The following is a 19086-nucleotide window of genomic DNA, read 5'->3' as shown; positions in this document are numbered from 1 at the left end:
AATTGACACGTGTAGGCAACCCTGGTTGCAGGGGTCACCGTCAAATAGGAAAAAGAAGCTAATAACCGACTAGACGAGTGACAGACTGGTCCCGCTGATTGCTTTCACGTAGTGTTTACGGAGTCATGGCAACCACCTATTTGCACGAAGAGCAATGCTAGATAACTGCGGTTAGAAGTTGGTAAAGTGACGGACTCGCTCCAACGTGCATTTACCAAGATGCATAAACACCAACACTGTATCAGCAGTTGACCTTTTCCACATTACAAGTTTGGATACGGCTACTTTGACAAGCTTTGTCTACTATTTACAAGCATTATCTTTACCAAGCAAGATTCTATACCAAATTTAGATTTGCTCATAAAAGCCTCTGTATCCTTCCTCTCAACTTTGTTGAAGATCAGTTGATTGTGATGTGACCAAATAGAAGCGACAAAACCGTTTCCACATTCATAAGAATTATCTGCCAAAGGCAGAGTTGATTGTACAATTGTGACTATATCATGAGCAGATATTTGTTTCAGCAGTATTACAGCTGTATGATGTTGTTTGTCATCAAATCGGGTCTGAACCAGACAAGGCAATGTCTCCTGTCTATAGCAACATACAGGAAAGAGTGTCGTTTGACTCTTGCTCGGTTATTCACATGCACATAATTTAGTCAGAACTGTGTTTTTAGCAGAGAATTCTTATGGGTATGGCTATATTACTTGTATTCGCACTCTTTGCAGCGTTAGCATTGTCACACGTGGTAGTTGCCGCGGTGAGCATAGCTTACTTCGGCATTTGATGGCGGTTCAATATATCCTTAATATTTGGTAAATCCGCCTCCTGTGCATTAACAAACTATATTTAAACAGTCAATGTGTCAATAATTATATTTCGTTCAACTTTAACCTTTATTTCAAATGAAAATATCTAGGTAACTAAAACAGTACTATTACTTAGACACTGGAATAAACAGAAACGAAATCGAACATCAAACAGATATGAATTTGAAACATAGGTAACATAAAAACTATATTAAATTTGTCAAGTGTGAGAATGAATGGAATGAACAATAACAAGATGGAATGTACGACAGTAATTCGTCAAGTAGTATATACTCCTTCAAAACAGTTAAAGGAAAGAGTATAAAAGTGAAGTAAAGAATGTTTTTCTTTACGAATCCGCGTAAAGCCTTCTGTTATTTACACACAATGCTGCTTGTTCAATCCATAGATTTACATAAATCATTTCCCGATTCCATATATTTCCATGTCATCAACGCAAGTCAGTTGTGATCATTGCACTTGTCAAAAGTGGACAAATTATCTGAAGTATGAGCATCCATAAATGAAATTTGAATTGAAGTGAAGAGGCTATTTTTCGTGAAGAAGAATGTTTCATAGCCAAAGGCAATTGTTTTAATATGTCTGGTATGAAAGACCTCACGTCGTAATACATCCACATGACCTTCAATGAATACTTTTGAAAACGTCCAGTGTATACAGTGAGCAAATCAGTCAAATGGCAAGAGAAGTTTTAAAATGTTTATCTTGAATTGAGACAAATCTTTGTCGTATCCTTCAACAAAGGACTTGGATTCCTCCAAGACTCTTCACGTTCTGTGGCTTTTGAGCAATCCAGAGGCCCACACAGAATATGTATAACTCTGCGTCGAAATCTCTTGCTGGTGAGGCAATAGATGAATATATTACATACGTGATGACACATGCCTATTTCTTTTATTATCGTTCTTGCAGTGTAATAGGAGAAGTAGGATTGCCACGTAGAGTTCTCCGCCATTTCCTGGAGGGGAAGGTTTGGACCAAGTGTTATCCTGTTTTGAATAGCAAATGTGATGGTGACTGGGAGAGTCGTAAAGATCAGAAAAAATGACACCCACAACAACGTGATGGTCGTTGATAAGTATCTCATATTAGCGGTTGAGATGGTTGTTGTGTCCTTCATCTTCAACTGGCCAACATGTCGCATCTTCCTGAGAACACAGATATTTGAAAACAGAACCAGAATGGGAACAATTCCAAACATAATCATCTCTGAGCCCCAGGACCAGATATAATAGAATGATTTTTCACCCTGAGCTTTTTCACTGTGTCGCAACTGACATTCGGAATAGCTTGTGACGTGCCAGAAGTATGCCTGAGGAGTAGCAAACACAACCGATATCATGACAATTGCCACAATGACTTTAGGTGAGCGAGATGTGCGGCTGAACCTCTCTGATTTGAAGGGATGGCATATCGATAGGAACCGTTCCACCGTGAAGGCAAACACCAGTAGCACACAAGTATATTGAGCTGCCATGTACAGAAGATTCCACATTTCACACCATCCACTGAGATTAAGCGCACCAATCAGCCAAGGGTTCTCCAATTCATAGAAGACGTGCAGCACGAGGTACACTTCATCTGCGATTGCCAGAGATGCAAGATAGTAGGCTGGACTGTTGAATGATCGTAGGCGGGGGCTTAGCCAAATGGCTGCTGACATTATGTTGCCGATGGTACCGATAGCGTACCAGATTGGAGTAACACACTTGTTGACTGCAATTGCAAATGGCACATGTTTCTCTAACACCCAAAGTAGGATTTCCAATGTGTGTACTTCGATCAGTTTATTGGGAGAACTTGTGGTTGAGTTGATATCGTCAGTCGATGTTACGTTCATATCCTGAAATGTAAAAACGATATCACGTGAATAATTGAGAACATCCGTTTCCATAAACCTGACAAATATCTGCTGAATAAGAATCATTTCGATCCAACTAACTTATAAAGTCTTTTGAAAACTTTACTGAGGTCTGGAATGCTGTAAAGCCCATCAAATAGCTTTTGGTGAAGGTCTCTGTTTAAATCTTGGCTGTACCTCAAACGTTTTGAAATTCAGACGCCAAAGCCTGGTAATGCCAAAAAGGTATCATTGTATATTTGTCAGCACAATACCCGTTTCACCAAAAAGGTAAACGTCTGTGACACGTGTTTCATCCCACATTAAGCTAAGTTAGAGTCTTGTGGGGAGTCTTTGTAACTCTTTATGTAAATCTTTATGCATAGCTCTGAATACCAAACGGGTTCCCTGGTATTTCTATTTCCAGTCCATGTACATAAATCTGCTGTCAATTAGGATAATGGTTTTAAGCGTTAAACATCAATTGTTTTTACTTTTTCTTTCCGAGGTTCCCAAAACTGAAACAAATGATTTTTGTTTTTGAGACACCGAATGGCATCAATTGCATGTCTCAAATGCTTTCTGTGACAGTGAAGTCTTGTGTATTGGGGATTTATTTTTGCAACATGGATTGGGTGTTACTTTTGCAGGACCCAGCAATACATTTTTGTTTTATTGGATTTTAGGGAGCCTTTGATGTTATGAAAGCCCATTCGATCAACACGCTAACGAAACTCTCACTCTTTCTCAAAAACATTGACAACTCTGTGGAATACTTGGCAGAAATACTGTTATTTAAGGTATTCCATATTGAAACCGTGTGAAGTTTGTTTGATATGGGTCTAATAAAGGTGCTATTAAAACCAGCCATTAGTCTTGAATTTTGATGACATTCTCTGTTTGGTGATATTTTCCGCTATTATTTTTAAGCATGGCGGGATGTATTGAGAAGTTTGATTCAATATCACGTTGGTCTGATGTATCTGGAAATGAATATCAACCAAGTTCTCCATAAACTGCAGCAGGACGTAAAGAGCCGGTTTAGAAACTTTTAACATGTCAACAAATTCCCATATCTTTCAAAGATAGTGGATGTAACAAAACATCCTTTTTATGGCGAATGATAGGGGGAATGGGTGCTGCTGCCATGTATGGCGCCATGATTGTTTATCAAGATAGTCATGTCATAAATAAATCGAATTCTTTGCAGTTCGTTTAACAGTTGTGCATCGAACATTTCAAGGAATTGTGCTTTCAAGTCCCCAACGGTAAAAATGTTATTTCCCAAAATATTTAATCCCCTTTTTAAGATATCTTTTAAGATACTATACACGCGATCGATAATGAATAAATTGAATTGAAGTGGGTGAATCAAGAAATACTGTTTGCACACCATTAGCAACAAGACTATGTTTTGGAAAGTGCTTTGAGGTTCCTTTTCAAGTAGAAAGAAGGATGGTACATTTCCTAAAGGGCATGAAGGTGTTATTGAAAGATTTATAGTACAGTGTTTACACAGTTGTTTTTAATATCTCACTAGGTCAGAAACTGCTTCGTTGCTTCAGACAGTAACTTAATATTCTGTATCATGTGGCAGTGAAATCTATTGTTGATAGTGTTGTAATTGTATAACATTGTTTCGGGTATGACATCATGTTTTAACAATAGTTAGTTGTCAGGAATGTATTACTATCTCATGTAAACAGTTTTATGGAAATTACTATATTTGGACGCTTTTGGAGTTCAATGTAATTTGAAACGTTCTAATCATGTAGACTATATAAGCAGGGAAGCACATGCCACTGCCATCTCACATTACGAAGCCTGTTGGTGTTTGTGGGTGTTGGACACTGCAATCATTTAACTGAAATCAGTGTGGATTTGTCAACCTAGTTAACATTGAAACACATTTGTTGTGAAACATTTCTTTGTTATTTGTTATTTGTTATCCCCTGCCCCATGAGAAGTGTATGACCATGAATAACAAAAAAAGAATTTGCTTTTATTTACCAATCAATTTCCCAGGTGGAGTGCAGATCTATTAAGAAACATGAACCACTGAGAATGAATGTGGTCGAATTCAATACAACACAACAGAAAATATAATAAAACCTAATTACTCCCTCATACAATTTACAGCGGCTTGTAAAGATACGACGTTCTTTGTTAATGGATAATGACTCTTCAGTAACGGCTCACAAATTATGTATGGATGCTCGTTGTTGTGAATCTCCTGAATTATAGCTCCAGAATGTGTTTCTTGAGCTTTATAACGGCTTAAATTGATCAAATGTTCAAGATGATAATGAATACGATATTTGCAAAGGTCAGTTTCTGACTGTAGAAACAATAAGTTCCATTGTTGCGTCCAATTTTGGCATTAAAGACGTTATTGGATGAGGTCTTGATGTCATGATACACACGTTTTTCATTTTTACCATGGGGTCGGTGAGATAGTCTAGTGGTTGAAGCGTTCGCTCGTAACGCCGATTCCCCACTTGGGTACAATGTGTGAAGCCTATTTCTGGTGTACCCCGCCGTGATATTGCTGGAATATTGCTAAAAGCGGAGTAAAACTAAACTAATGCATAGTGTTGGCTAGATTATTTACAGACCGCCACACTGCAACAGCTAGATAGAAAACTGTTGACTCAGTTAATAAACAACAAATACAGCTTTCATAATCACAATAATTCAACAAAGAAAAATCAAGAATTATTTGGAGTTCCTCAGGTGATAATGTTGTTAACACAAATAAAAAAGAAAGAAAATTAAGCACTATCCATACTAAAAGACAATTCTGAAGGGTTATTTCTTTGAAAAGGCGTTTCATCAAATTGACACCTTGAATATAAAAATTGGAAAAATCAAATTCACATGTTTTTGCCTTTTGGATCGATGTGCTTCAGAGAGTAATTTGGTGCATACAATGCAATGCAGCTTCATGACGCTGAATTCTGGTATATATGTTGCCTTACATGCTGAAAATAATATCACCCACAGTTCAAGTTAGTGAGTGTGTGGGCTTAGTTTCACGCCGCTTTTAGCAATATTCCAGCAATATCACGGCTACCCAAACGCTAGTCCCACACTTCAAGGAACAATTTCATATGTGGCAAAGGAATATGAACCATACCAGTGACATGTTAATTGTGACTTGCCAACCCATCTGTCATTGTACTGCCAGCCCGTTGTATTGACAAGTTCCCAATCACTTCATGTGGAAAATATCCACAAAGAAATCGTTACATCCTGACTGAAGTCAGGATCGATACCATCAGAGGAAGAAAGTGTCCCTTGTGGTTCTGTTTTGGCACACTTGTCGTACTCATCATGTTGGCGGAAAAAGTAGATGTAGATCTTGCTGCTGACAATACTACGTCATGTTTACATACAGTTTTCAGATGAGGAACCCGTGCATTGCTACACATCATAACATAGCAACAAATGAATACAAAAACCGTAGTTGACAATATCGACGGGCAAATGAATAATTATCCCCGACACAGTTTCCCAATATCGACCGTTTTTAGATACAAAGGCTCATTAGATGCGCTTGCATTACCGGGTAAAACAAATGTAGGCGTTTATATGATAAAAATAGTTCCACTGTGGAGGATTAGCCTAATAGTATGCCAGACAATACAGATTTCAACGTTACACATGGAACATCTCCAAAGGAGATGAATTACTCTTTAAACACGGGTACTTCCTCAATTTTTTTTCTGGATATTACAAAAAGCGCCGACCACGAATATTTCGTGTTTCATACGAGCGTGGGATCAATTTCAACGAATCAAAATGTTCAGGATAATCAACACTCTCATCTCCAAGTGAAAATGGTCCTCAACTGCAGACAGAAGAGTTCTCGTCACGATATGGCTGAAATATTGCCGATGTGACGTTAAATATTAACTCACTCACTCACTCAGACAGAAGAATGTAAAGGTGTTTTAAGTGAAATCCCGTTAATTCTATCCCTTTAATGCGTTATATAACCTTAGGTCGACGTACCATTTCCATCAACAGATGTACCAGTGTTCGGCGTTAGGAGCGAAGGCTTTAACCGCTTTACCCCATCACCCCCAGATATGCCAGTGACCTAAACGTTCATCATATAGGTGCCTACACGACCAATCGATTCTGTATAGGATTTTGACGAATATCTTGCATTTCATTCATGCATCAGGTGACGATTGATGCATTGACAGACAGTGTACGTGATAAGATAGATACTTGCAAATTTTCTCAAATCACGTGTATTTATTTCATATCAATGTACATATTAAATGTTTAGAGGTCCTTGTTCATTCATGAATGTCAACAGTATCGCAATTTGCGCAATTTGGAATCTGTATTGTCGGGTCATTGATTGAAAACTGATTGTTCTAGGACTTGGACGTTACAGTAACTTTCAATATTCTGGCGAATATAGAGGCCGCTGCCTGTTTAGCATCCTGCATTCATACGCCAGTCTAAACCTACACAGAACTTTCTGGAGACAATAAACCATGCCAATGGTTTGATGGTTTCTTATTCAATCCCAAGACTCATAGATGGTCATCGTCAATTTTGTCTGTTTCATGTTGTCTATATTCATTCATTCATTCATTCATTCATTCACTCACTCACTCATTGTAGGGGGAGCCCTTGTCTTACTTAAATTTGCTCAGCAATCTGCCACCTATATGACGGCAGTCTGTACATAATATATACCAGACAGTCTAGTGATCGATAATATGAGCAGCGTCCGCCGGGATAAAACGACACCAAATTGATCCCATGATCCATATATAGACTGTTAAGGGCCTAGTCTCCACGGGTACCTCATTGGAACCATCATCTAATATCGACATTTATCGCGATGTAAATAAAGACACGATCGATTAACCAAACTGTCATGACAGTAAAACAGTAACTCGTTTCTCAATTCTTATCCTCTGTTGTTAAAATTATTATTCATCCGTGAACAGATCACTTGTTTAATGAATGTACATCTGTATCGCACGCTGCTTATATCAAAGCGCCTACTTATAATCTGCAGGAACTAGTGTCAGTGGCAAATAATGGAAACTCTCATCGTCCCTGGGCTACTGAAATTGACTCAGCATCGTTGATGATGGGCCAACGTCACTGGGCTTTATTTCACCTGACCATAATTACAGATATAGTATGACCAGAAATTATTGAGAATTTTAGGAATATGTTTAATTGGATTTCTAGTATAAACAACCTTGACCAGCTATCAAGTGCTTGGTTTCATTCAAGAGAGACAACCCCGCGAATCATTTTTCATTAGTTTGTGAAGAGTTATCCCCCTTTGTTTACTTGCTAGCAGACGACATTTTCAGTGATCCTCAGTATGGATGATTTAGAGAAGAGGAAGTTGATTTGAGAGTATTATAACAAGGACATCAGATCAGATAAAGTGATTTCAAGTAGAACAGGCATCCCTTTGTCCACTGTTTATAGTGTTTTGAAAAATATTGCAAATTGATATGGCATTGAGCACCAGGGAGGCGCAGGTAGGCCCAGAAAATTGACTGTCGGTGACAGGAGGCGGCTTGGTATTCTTGTTTCTAAAAACAAACGAAGGAGTTTAGAAAACTTAAGACTGGATATAATTGATAGAGGAACTGTGGCTGTCTGTAAGGAGACAATTAGAACTGAGCTGCATGCAATGGGCTGGCAGAAAAGTCGAGGAATTCCATCACCGATCATGAAACCTGAACAACAGGAGCGAAGGTTGAACTGGTGCTTACAGCATAGAAATGTTAACTGGGATAATGTGATTTTTCTCAGATGAACGTTGTGTGGCTGTTTCCTAATACACTGAAAATCCTGGACCAAACAAACTGAAAAACCTTTGTATCAGCGCCCAAAGTACAGTCCGAAATTGACATTATTAGATTGGCCAAGCTATAGCCCTAACCTAAATCCAATAGAAAATGTTTGGGGACTTATGAAGGAAAGTGTCAATAAGAAAAATCTGTCAAGTATTGCTGAAATGAAAGAAGAGGTGGTCCGATATTGGGACAGCATGGACCACGACTTTCTAACTTCTTTGATCAGTAATATGCCCCGCCGCATTGAAACCTGCATTGCTGCCCATGGTGACTTGACAAAATACTAACTGCTCACCTGTCTTTGAATCTGGAGTTATGTTCTGCTAATATTCACATTTAATACGTGAGTAATGAGTGAAGAAAATAAAGAAAATTACAATCTTTGAATTTTCAATAATTTCTGGTTGTACTGTAACAACAAAGGGTATATTGATATGTTTGTAAATGTTTTAATGCTGTTTTCTAAAGGTATGCCGTTGCATAGTATTAAGTTTATAATAGTCACTTATGTATGGGGGCGATGGGATAGCCAAATGGTTACAACGTTCGCTCGTCACTCTGAAGACCCGGGTTCGATTCCCCACAACGGTACAATGTGTGAAACCAATTTCTGGTGTCCCCCGCCGTGATATTGCTGGAATATTGCTAAATGAGGCTTAAAACTAAACTCACTCACTCACTGAAGTATTGTTGAAGTTGTATTTTCTGATAAATTCGACCAAAGTATGCTATTGATCTCGTCGATGCGTGGACTATGTATTCATAAGCTTGACTTAGTTCCACCAACAGAGGTTTCATTAAGTCTTAAACCGCAATTAATACATTAAATATTAAACAAGCTTGCGTGTGATAGCACGTTTATGTCCCATTGGCATTTTAATAACGTGATTTCAGTCGAACATATGTCTCAAGTAGCTCGTCACCTGTAAACGACTCTGATTCAGTGCTTCAGCAAGTAGAACTGTAGCATCAGTAGCATTTTCTGATTGTAACACTAACACCAGTGTGTGTTCATTATTACTAAAATTACGCAGAGAATATATCCGATTTTCCTATGAAACCCAGTTATTCATTTCACAATCTTGACAAAATCTCGGTTGAAACTACTCATAGTTAGAAGATAAAGCTACTCTGTTTTCAATTTTGCGGTCCTTTATCGTTGATTTAAGACCGCTAAATGTTTAATTTAGCAGTCTTAAATCAACGATAAAGGTTCGCAATATTGAAAACAGAGTAGCTTTATCTTCATACTAGCACGACTGATAAGCGTTTTAAAACCGAACTTTTTGGCGCGCAAGATTACAAGGCGCGAAGGGCCCTTTCTCTTTGAAATCGCTTGGAATCGTCCCGTTGAGGGACAGGTTGTGTAATGAACAAAATAAGACATTTTCAACAACATAAATGCTTTATTTTAGGAACCAGTATGCTTGTATTTGTAACAAGTAGCATACATAAATAAAAAAAATACAGTTTATACTGTGAGCAAGTACAATTATTTGATTTTACTCAAGCGAATTATTGATCTCCCCTACTGTATGACAATCGACTCGCCCCAATTCAAGCCGCGAACTCGCTAAGTTTAGTCGCCGCTAACTTTATTCACGGAAATAATTGTTGATAACCACCCTACTATTCCCAATTTGGAAAAGACCTGACATGCCACGTTTTATGTTGGAAACATGGACAGTGGAAGTGGAAGGATTGGGCATTACGGCCGGGGCGGAAGCGGTCAGGTTAGGACGTGTGGGCCGACGTGTGTTGTTGACGTCAGCACACGTAGATCTGGACCCGGTTTAAATATACTGCCGCTTTTGCGCTGCTGACGGATTTTCCAGCTTCGTAGTTTCTTCACTGGGATTAGGGTCAAGAAATTCTTCTTCAAACCATTCGCTTTTTACTTCAAAAACACCAAAGATGCTGCCGAGATAGAAATTGCCGATGTCCGACATGTTTGTATACAAACAATAGGGTCAACGAGTTCGTTGTATTCATACGCGGTGAATCGGTCACTTTAATTAGCGGTCTTAAACTGCCATTTAAGAACGGTTTTGATGAGCTCTCAGCCAATCAGAATCGAGTATCACCCAATGTCGTGCTAGAATACCCATTTAAACATATGTCTGTCCTTCTCTGCCGTTAGCACCTGCAGACGTTTCAAGAGAACGAAAGAGAGTGTGCCTCCATCTGTACCTATCAGCACTCGTGCAATAGTACAGCGACTTGGACTTTAACTTGACAAGGTAATGGAGTGATCAGTAACGTGAGCTTTACTGCCCACGACACGTTGACGACTAAGAGGACCCCATCAAATAGAGGGTCAATGTGTAACGAGGTAATATGTAATGAATAACAGACGTACTTGAACATTTGACGTTTGACCCAATTTCAAATGTAATAATTACCGAACATACGTCTTGTAAATAAGCATATCATTTGGAAATATCATCTGCAATTGACGTTAGTTTATAATGTGAAAACATTAGGCAGGCAATCGTCATTTTCTTAGTCTTCTAAACACATACAATTTTCATAACACTATTTGAAAGTTTTCAGTACACACAATGTGTCATAAGGGACTTAATATAGGCATACGTTTACAACGTGCAAACGTAACACAATAGGAAAGGGCTAGTTCTATGTCAGAAACATGTGAGATAATTACACTGTTTTAGAGAACGTTTCAGCATGCCACATGAGGCCACACCTGGTCGTTAATCGATCATCACTGTCAGGAATGGAAACCAACCTACCAATCAACACGTGAATTCCCTACAACCCACTTACTTTCCCATTTCAGTGATGCTACTTCAGTCACTGTTCGAAACATTAATTGTGAAAAAAGCGACACAACATTTTTCCACGATCGTAAGTAATCTCCGTTATCCGACTACGACAAGTTGATAAACATAAACATATACAATGTTTATCTACGTTTAACAGTAAGAATTCAAAATAACACCAGGTGTTCACTAAAATATCATTGCAAATCCGTATAGTTCTAAATCGGCTTTTGTTGTAAGTTACTGTTCATGAATAACGTTTTATGGAACAGAACTTCAAAGTAGACAGGCCAGGAACTGGCAAGCTTGTGTTCAATTGATGTTATAAATTATTCACATTAACGTCATCCCACATTGCATCATCTACCCATCTTACCAGGATCAAGGTCACTGGACGATTTCTGTATCCATGTATGACTTGTAGCTTAATGTCTAGTTAGAAAACTCATATGACATTAAATAATCGTAAACCCTTGAGCAAATTAAACAACAACGAATAACTTCATTTGTACACCTAGTGTAAGTTGCGCAGACATTAAAACAAGGATATATAATGACATATGGTGTCTCTACCTGCAAGGTTTATTGTTTCTACTACAGCAATTCCTTTTAACTGCAGAGCCCGTGTACCAATTTCAAATTTGAGATATAATGCAAAATCAATTAATATATACTGAGGGGAAAAAATAAGGGATCACATGAAAGCACAAGTGTTCCTTTATTTTTTTCCAGGTTTCTTCACAAGCTTCGTATCGCATAGCTGTGAAGAAACCTGGAAAGGAATAAGGGAACACTTGTGCTTTCATGTGATCCCTTATTTTTTTTCCTCGGTATATATTTGTTTGTGTGTGTGCGTGTGCGTTCGGAAAGCATGGTTGTTTATACGCTGATAATCCCCGTATTTGACATGTGGGAGAAGATGAGAAAGTGGTGAAATTTCATGTCATTTTCTGCTTCGGTGAAACCCACGAGCATTATGACTTGCCAAGGATCATAATCAGCAGAACCAGCAGATAACATCGTTGTATATGCGACTCATACCTCAAGCACAGCTAGAGGCTAAAGTATAGGCCTACTTGTGAGCAGGAAATATACATCATCATTAGCGTACCTTATGTGCATTACCACCTACTAAAACCCCGAGATATGATATTTACAGAATACATACTTGATAGTGTAATGGGATTTGACATATGGAATGTCCCTTAAAACGATACTGAATGTCGGTAAACAACGTGTGTACACAGGTGCTAAGAGGTACAGTATCGCTTATGAATATTTTTGATAAAACTGTATCAGATAGTCGATGTTTTACTACAGTGTACTTTAGAAAACCGTAGAAGAAAAACATTGCCACAAACAGTTTTTCTCTCACCGTTGTTACTCAGAATACTCTGAATGATGAATGGATGCGGTTCATGTTACGCTCCAGGATAGTTTCAGGATGCTAATACAAATTGTCAATACAACCCATAGATAAGATCTATCGACGTTATCTGACCTTTCCCATGGCCCCGATGTCAGAGCCTGTCAACGGTATATTGACTGATCGCCGACGTAAGGATAATTCCATAAGAGGGTTACACGAAGAAAGCTCGATAGGTTTTAAAGAAAAACAATGTACAGCTTGGATACGAAATCATGCCATTCGCATATGGCTCTTTAGCGTTCCTAATTGCGCAGTGACGGATATGGACGAAGACACATTTGAGCCCATTGGATATGTTTTATTTACAAATATGAGATTGAAATACATGTACGAATCAGTTGTGTTCATATGGATAATTATCAATAGAAATGTCTCCTTCAAAAACTGAATATTTCGACCTTGCAACAACTAATTCCGATGTTTTCAGGAATTGGTCTGGGACCCTAACAATAAAGCTTTCGTATCACTACGTCATTTGTAAGCCAATGATGTAGTATAGAGTTACGATAGGTCGTATCGCTGCGAACGATTTGTGGATCGGAACAAATCTTCAGCCCATATTGATGCAGATACAAACAGTACAAGTGTCGGAACGTAGATTTTCTCTTGAAAGATAATGGGTCCCTAGTATGGTGATCTACCTTCTGTTGTTGGCGATCTATAGCCTGTTTTTTATATTGTATTGTCCCTATAGTGCTATTAGTTTTAAAGTTCCCACGCTAGTTTTACTTCAAATTGTGATATTCTAGTTGTTTTACTGTCCTTCGTCGGCAGGTTTTTATAATATCTATATCTATTAAATTTTCATGTCAAATGTTCTCGTCACGATATGGCTGAAATATTGCCGATGTGACGTTAAATAATACTCACTCACTTGAAAGATAATGGAGATAAAACCGTTTCCATAATCATAACAACAGTCAATTTACGATTATGACTATATCATGAGCATATGTTTAGGTATCAATATCCAGCAGTGTAAAACAAATGTTCACGAAACGATGGACACAAGCTGCTCCACAGGTGGGACTCGCTGAAAAGCCTTAAAGGCATTCGGCGACACTTAAAGAGTGAGCGAAGATTTATGATCACTCCAAATTCTAACTTGCCGGGACAGGCACACTTTTCGTACAACCCGAGAAAGGAAATGGATTTGTGAATCTGATTCAACCTCAATGATTCGTGTTTTTCCTGTTATCAACGTCTGATTTATCTTGACGTGGCAGACAAGTTTACAGGCTATTATTTCAAACTCAGCGTAAGAGTAAAATGACTGCGTCACGACATAGCATTCGTCAATGTGAGTAAATCAACATAGATAACCTTTTCATACGGTTCATGTATTTCTGGACGAAGAGTGCGTGATGTATTGACCACTATTGACGTATGTTTATATCCGTAGCAGGTGTACCAGATTAGCAAGTATTGATTTGCCCCACATATTCTCGTCCGCCCCGACTATATCCGACATGTTGTGAAATATTCAAATCCCCATTGATTTCCTATATATCATCAATGTCATGGGCTACGAGACTGCGAAAAGTTTCATCAAGATTTGAAAGGCATTTGCCGAATTCAAATAAATGTAAACATGATACATTTCAGTCACAACGCAACTACCGTTATTGCTGCCTCCTAACACATATTACTTATTCCTGCCTCCTTAATTACCCATAACTCATTTGTCTGCTTCCAAAAGCATGCTGCAGTATTCTTGTCTCCCAACACATGCTACTTATTCCTGCCTTCTCAATTCCTCATGACTCATTTGTCTGCTTCCAAAAGCATGCTACTATATTCTTGTCTCCCAACACATGCTACTTATTCCTGCCTTCTCAATTCCTCATGACTCATTTGTCTGCTTCCAAAAGCATGCTACTATATTCTTGTCTCCCAACACATGCTACTTATTCCTGCCTTCTCAATTCCTCATGACTCATTTGTCTGCTTCCTCATGCTACTATATTTGTCTCCCAACACATGCTTCCCTCAACTCACTCTCCCAACACATGCTACTTATTCCTGCCTTCTCAATGACTCTGCTACTATATTCTTGTCTCCCAACACATGCTTCTTATTCCTGCCTTCTCATGCTCATGACTGCTTTGTCTGCTTCCAAACTCATGCCACTTCGCTCCTGCCTCCTAACACATGCTACTTACCCATACCGTCTAACACACCACTCCATTTTCTGCTTCCACACTAATGCGACAATATTCCTGCCTCTTAATACCTACTTCTTGTCAATGTCGTCTTACGCATGATTCCGTTGTGTGTTTCCAAACGTACGTATTTTATTCCTGCCTCCTTGCGCATGCTACTTTTCCATGCCTTCTAAATCACACCTTACTCTGTTGTCTGCTTCCAAACGTATGCTACTTTATGCCTGTTGCCAAACACAGGCTACTATAATCCTGTCTCAAGGAGCACGCTACTTTATTCCTAATTACTTAGAAACCTTAGACTTCGCTCTGTCGATCTAAACATCTTAAGAGAAGCGACAAAACCCTATCAACGTAATGCAAATATCCATCCATATCCGTTACAAACACGATCAGGCACTATTTTGCCGGATTTAGAATTCGACCTTCAAAGTATAAATATAATCCGTAAGTACGGATGTGTTAGCAATATCCCAACAATATCACCGCGGGGGGCACCAGAAATGGGCTTCGCACATTGTACTCATGTGGGGAATCGAACCCGGATATTTGGCATCACGAGCGAACGCGTTAACCACCTGACTACCCCACCGCCCCGTTTTACGTACGGTATTTTATTAGTAGTCATAATACCCACAAGAAGACATAATTTTGGCACAGCGATGAGGTGCCACCTCCCTAGACAATCATGTGACAATTATGTGGTTGTGATTGAATTTGTGTTTACGCCCAACAGGTCGCACAAATTTGATAATATGGAAACTGTAACACTCAAATTGTCATATTTTTTCTCTTACAACATTATTACAGTTACTGGGGTTTTTTTTCCTGCGCCAAACAGCAAACAGAAATTGTATGCGTGTGAGTTCCCCGACAGTCAACGGTTGATAGACAACGGTATCTGCAGGATACTCCAGGGAGGTTTGTTTGCCTGCACAATATTCACACCTTTGGGTTTTACCACAGTAGTAAATGCTCCCAGTATCGCGGCCTGACCCTGGTTGCTGGCGACCTCGAGCCCATCTTTATATTATGTTGTTAATAATAAGTTTACTATTTTATATGCCCTCAAACTAATTTTAAATAAAATGTGATAATCAAGTTGTTGTACTGTCCTTTGGCGACAGCATTTTATATCGCTTAAATATATTCTTTATTAACGTATAATTTTCTCTCGCCACGATATGGCTGAAATATTGCCGATGTGACGATAAATTTTAACTCACACACACAGTAGTATATATTTAAGATCCACACTACACATATAAGTATCGTTGATGTTACGTTGTTTCAACAGAACTGCATAGGGCGCCGTATGTAGTTTCCATCGATGTTGCACTGGTCCCACTTGATTCTACACGGAATCAATACGAGGACATCCTCTACATATTCTACAGACACCGCGACAGAGTGATTGGCAAGTTTACAGGATCAATATGTAATATATAATCAATATATACGCGCAATGACATCATACATTAAATATGCTGCATTAACAGTGATTGGAAATTGATGGTATAAATGTAAAGACAGGCGTCTTTTTATCGACAGTGAAATTGTATGCATGCAAGATGTTGAGCACTGAACCAGGGTGTTTCCATATGATGACAACACTGTCAGCACAGATGGTGTGGCCAAGTCATCTATGAACAGGGGCCCGATCAAAATTTATAACAATGTGACATCAAATGAATTACCGATGAGTTCGAAGATGGGTTATTGCTTCGTCAGTTTTAATCGGAAGCACTGGACATGTCCTATTTATTAAAATTACTTGGCGTTAAAGAGTGAATAGAAATACGTGAATAGCGTAAACTTAAATCCAAGGGAACACCAACTACAGCCGTGTCGCATCGATCAGTAAATAACTGAGTTTGCACAAGAATACCAGTGATTTAAGCCGCCCAAAAGAACACAGATGTTGCCTACTGGACACAACTTAATCTCCAGACACACGAAAGTGTGATAAACTAAGAAATTCATTCGCAAAAGTTAGTTTCAGTTTCAGTTTCTATTCTTATACAGATATTAATACCATACAAAAGAGTTTACGTCAGAAATACATTGCATCGGGTCTTTCAGTCCTAATGTAATCAATATTTTAAATGATATTGTACGAATTGTGTTACAGAAAGTCGACATATTCTCAAATCACTACAGATACCTGTCAGCACTATGTCATCGCGGAGAACCTTACACTTATGGAACCAATGTGATCTTTTTTCACATGCGAAACAACGTGTTACCGTCGCCCTGGTATCAATAAGATGGGTCCATAAAGAGGAAAACTTACTTACTTAGGAGACTTGCTCTCGTGGTATAGTCTATTCGCTCGGAAAAGCTAACAAAGCTTTTCGTATGAAACAAGGTATTGACTACAACATGTGGAAACTAGGGGTACAAACTATTGGTTGTATAATCGAGGTAGAATGGCTATGTCACATAATGTACACTCAGATTAACAAACTGATGAACTAGAAACGTGTTAACTTGGGAATGATACAAAACAATTTCATTCATTTATATAAGAATTCTGAACCCGATTAAAACCTTTTTTTGGTCACACCTCCTGAATTCAAATCCAGTAATCACATATTTTATTACAAAACTATCTCTATAAATACCTAGATCAAGTAAAATGTTGGACATATTTAAATAATATAACAATGTTCCATAAGTCTTAAAAAGTCGACTCACCGTATTGAAAGATAAAGCGGGATGCGGGTAAGACTCCAAAGAAGAGGAAGAAGTTAGAGAGTCTTCCGCAGACATGGCTCTTCTCCGTTGTCCTGATCTTACTTTAAACACCTAGCCTGCAGCCTCTATCTCGACATTCCGTATTGATCTAGGACGACCAATCAAGCGCGCCTGTTCTGCTGGCTGTTCAGCGCGAGAAAAGGATGCTTCTCTTCCAGAAAGCTTATTGACTCTGATACGCTGTAAACATCGCAGAAGGATGCAAGCGAAACAATGTTTGCGAGTCTGATGGACTAGATTGTGTAGGTTTGAAGATACCTGCCTGACGCTCAGGCGTCTCATATAAGTTTGTAGACCAGTAACCAGATATGACTCCAAAGCCACACATATTCGCACAAACACTATTAATTATCTAAATGGCGGCAACGAGTCACGCGAAGTACATTAATTTTCACGCAAAGTGATTTCTCCTGTGAAGTAGAGATATTTCAGGTTATGTCTGTATCCATAAAAAGTGTTACAACTTTTTCCATATAAACACATGTGAGATGACAAACTGTTCTCTTACTGACTGTACATATGTACGAATTTAGATACATTTGAGTTGCCTACTCATTCCCGTGCCAGTCACCAATGGCCCAACCATATGACGATAATGATGATGTTTGGTTAGCCAATCAAGTGACCAACATCATGAGCAAAGTTAGGTTAAGATTACATGCAATCAGTCCCGTGACCTAACGTACCACCTACCTGCTGAGAATTGGTCTTCAGGAACTCATATTTGTCGTGAGAGGCGACTAATGGGATTGGGTGATCAGGCTCGCTGGCTTGTTTAAAGTCAAGCTCGATTACTTGGTCCATTCCTGGCCATTCAGGTCCATAATCGCTTGATAAAACAAGCGTGGGTTGCTGAGGACTACTCGGTCAGTTGTGCCAGCTAATGCTGCATAACGCAAACATGTCAAGGCTGCACCGGATAGGAGCCAAATTGGATTAATACCTTGAAAGGACATGGCGAAAACTATTGAGGTTCATAATGTGTTTCACATATATGATCACATCAAAATCATGTTATTTGATTCACACAATGCGCAATCTTAGGAAATAGACCTGGGCATCAAATATCAGATTCACACATTTTAGAAACGCTCCGTGAAGAACTGCACAATAGTCCACAGAACGTTAAAAAAAACAATGCGCATTACCAACTTAGTGCATATTCTTCCTATTTTCCACACACGTTACAATATCAACGAATAAGCAGATTTTTCCCATATATATAACCTAGTTCGAACAAAGTGTTCCGCCAACAGATTGAATGGAATGGTGATTAATACGATATTTTCTACGTGCCAAATAATTATTTCGCATACCTCCGTGCGTCCCCTTCTTCGGTACATAGAGCAACGGTTGCAGGGGATATCCATTAAACCATTTTCTTTGCCAATTGTTCATATTATTAGGCAAAAAAATGTTTTTAATCCTTCATTGAAGAA

General features: G+C 38.7%; 1 protein-coding gene across 1 annotated transcript; it reads right to left on the bottom strand.

The window, feature by feature from the left end:
* Positions 1-891: 891 nt before the first annotated feature.
* On the bottom strand, positions 892-17895 carry LOC124274923 (probable G-protein coupled receptor 142). Its single transcript, XM_046710289.1, has 2 exons — positions 17588-17895; positions 892-2676 (listed from the first exon to the last, which is right to left on the bottom strand). Exons 1-2 carry the CDS (start codon positions 17660-17662, stop codon positions 1534-1536), a joined length of 1218 nt encoding a protein of 405 aa, XP_046566245.1. The 5' UTR covers positions 17663-17895; the 3' UTR covers positions 892-1533.
* Positions 17896-19086: the final 1191 nt, after the last annotated feature.

Source organism: Haliotis rubra, unplaced genomic scaffold (genome assembly GCF_003918875.1).
Source record: "Haliotis rubra isolate DU_JTF1 unplaced genomic scaffold, ASM391887v1 Scf196, whole genome shotgun sequence".
Taxonomy (NCBI): domain Eukaryota; kingdom Metazoa; phylum Mollusca; class Gastropoda; order Lepetellida; family Haliotidae; genus Haliotis; species Haliotis rubra.
This window is presented reverse-complemented; position numbering and strand designations above follow the sequence as displayed.

Excerpts from the sequence above, each read along its gene's own strand:
- LOC124274923 (XM_046710289.1), bottom strand. The coding sequence starts at position 17,662 with ATGTCTGCGGAAGACTCTCTAACTTCTTCCTCTTCTTTGGAGTCTTAC. Across the intron at positions 2,677-17,587 it reads CCGCTTTATCTTTCAATACG|GATATGAACGTAACATCGAC; the intron begins GTGAGTCGACTT and ends TTTACATTTCAG.